Source organism: Schistocerca americana, chromosome 2 (genome assembly GCF_021461395.2).
Source record: "Schistocerca americana isolate TAMUIC-IGC-003095 chromosome 2, iqSchAmer2.1, whole genome shotgun sequence".
NCBI classification, from domain to species: Eukaryota; Metazoa; Arthropoda; class Insecta; order Orthoptera; family Acrididae; genus Schistocerca; species Schistocerca americana.
The window spans coordinates 367,309,912-367,312,018 of NC_060120.1; the positions used below are offsets into that span (position 1 = coordinate 367,309,912).

At 57.6% G+C, this 2,107-nt stretch overlaps 1 protein-coding gene across 1 annotated transcript; it reads left to right on the forward strand.

Annotated features, from left to right (window-relative positions):
• Nucleotides 1–286: 286 nt before the first annotated feature.
• LOC124594921 (cuticle protein 21-like) lies at nucleotides 287–1,611 on the forward strand. The gene is made up of 2 exons (XM_047133413.1): nucleotides 287–343; nucleotides 684–1,611. The coding sequence occupies exons 1-2, from the start codon at nucleotides 332–334 to the stop codon at nucleotides 1,482–1,484; spliced, it is 813 nt and encodes a 270-aa protein (XP_046989369.1). The 5' UTR covers nucleotides 287–331; the 3' UTR covers nucleotides 1,485–1,611.
• Nucleotides 1,612–2,107: the final 496 nt, after the last annotated feature.

A 2,107-nucleotide genomic window follows, 5' to 3' on the forward strand; every position in this document is an offset into this window, starting at 1 on the left:
CACGACACCGCCGCTCGCTTTTGGACTTGAGTTACGAGCGTCCTTCGCCGGCGGCGGCGGGCCCAAAGCGTGGTTCCTGGCTCTCGTGTACCGGCAGCCGCGCCCCTCTGGGACGGGGCCCGCCGCTGCCGCAGTGGGCGGGACACCGGAGACCGCTCGCAGATCCAGTTGCCCCGTAGCCGGTGGGTTGCGCCAAGTGGTCAAGCCGGGGCGGGTTGGCGAGCAGGCCGCGGCCGGTCTGACTGCGAGGTCGCGCCCCTATAAAAGACGCCGCCGCCGACTCGGACGGCACACTCAGCGCAGCTCACCCACAGCAGCAGCAGTTCACAGCATGGCCTGCAAGGTGAGTGCCGACGCCTTCCTCCTTTCGAGGTACAGAACAGCGGTGTCGTATGAGCCAGGCGCCGAGAGTCCATTAGCGGTTTAATGAGTTTCAGTTTACCATAGAAAGTATCATATGAAGAAAAATTTATCTTTCTCACTGTTCATGTGGAAAGTGCCCAGTAGTGTAGCTAGATTGTCATTCTAGAGCATTGCCACTTTTGCTGTAATAAGATGTTGGTAAGTTTTCAGCTCTAACGGTACAGATACAGTAGGGTCAGACACAGGGAAGGACGAACGTTGAAAGTAGTTTCCTACCTGTAGCCTTGTGTACTGGAACAGCGGTTGTCCGTGTTTTGCAGCTCATCGTCTTCGTCGCCGCCCTGGCGGTAGCCCGCGCCGGCTACCTGGGAGCTCCCGCCGTCTACGCCCCAGGCGCACCTCTGGCAGCGCGTGCGTACGCCGCCCCTGCCTACGCCGCTCCTGCCTACGCCGCCGCCCCCGCCTACGCCGCCTACGCTGCCCCCGCCCTCCGTGCCGCTCCCGTGGCCGTCGCCGCCCCCGCCATCGCTAGAGTCGCCGCCCCCGTCGCCGTCGCCGCCTCGGCCTTGAGGGCCGCCCCCGTTGCCGTCGCCGCTGCCGCCCCCGCCGCCGTCGCTGCCGAGTACGACCCCCACCCCCAGTACAGCTACGGATACAGCGTGCAGGACGCCCTCACCGGTGACTCCAAGAGCCAGCACGAGACTCGTGACGGCGACGTCGTCCAGGGCAGCTACAGCGTGGCCGAGCCCGACGGTTCCATCCGCACCGTCGACTACACTGCCGACCCCGTGAACGGCTTCAACGCCGTCGTGCACAAGGAAGCCGGTGCTCACCCCGTCGCCCCCGCCCCCGTGGCCGTCGCCGCCCCCGCTCCCGTGGCCGTCGCCGCCCCCGCCGTTGCCCGCGTCGCCGCCCCCGTAGCCTACGCCGCCCCCATCGCTAGGGCTGCCTACGCCGCCCCCATTGCCAGGGCTGCTTACGCCGCCCCCATCGCCAGGGCCGCCTACGCCGCCCCCGCTCTGGCCTACGGAGCCGGTCTGGGCTACGGCTACGCCGCCCCCATCGCTAGGGCCGCTTACGCTGCCCCCACCCTCGCCTACGGCAAGGCCCTCATCCACTAAGTCACTTCCTCTCATCTAACAGACTCCGCTCGTCATGCTGTCACTGCCGCTCTACAAACACGATTCAACATTACAAATGCTGCACTCTGTATATAAAATGCAACAATAAATCCATTTCACTACATAATCCTGATGTCTTTATTCGTTTTACTATTTCCTTTCCAACAGCAAACAAGGACATACTCGGTAATAATACTTTATTGGACACGTCATGTTACATCTTTCTCTTTTCACTGAAAAAATTTTCAGGACCTGGTATATGTCCGTCATCCACTCTATCAGACTGCTCCTATCGAATACAACTATGATGGAATACTCCTTAAAAAACAAGGTAAATGAAGGAAATATCGAGATGAAGTTGAACATAATTCGGTAAAACATTAATATCCTTATGTTCAAACAGAATGCTTCTTTTCGTGTTAAATTTCTTAACTTTAGTATCATGATTTGGTGAACTTAAATGTATATGACAACTTCCCTCTAAAGTTTAAAAGTTATATTTGTAATACACGGTTTCTTGCAGCCATAGTCGCAACGTTCCAGGTACCAGAATTTCTTCATTCTATTTTACCATTGTTCTCTCTGCAACTGATACTGGCAAGATGTCATGTAGGAGTAAAATA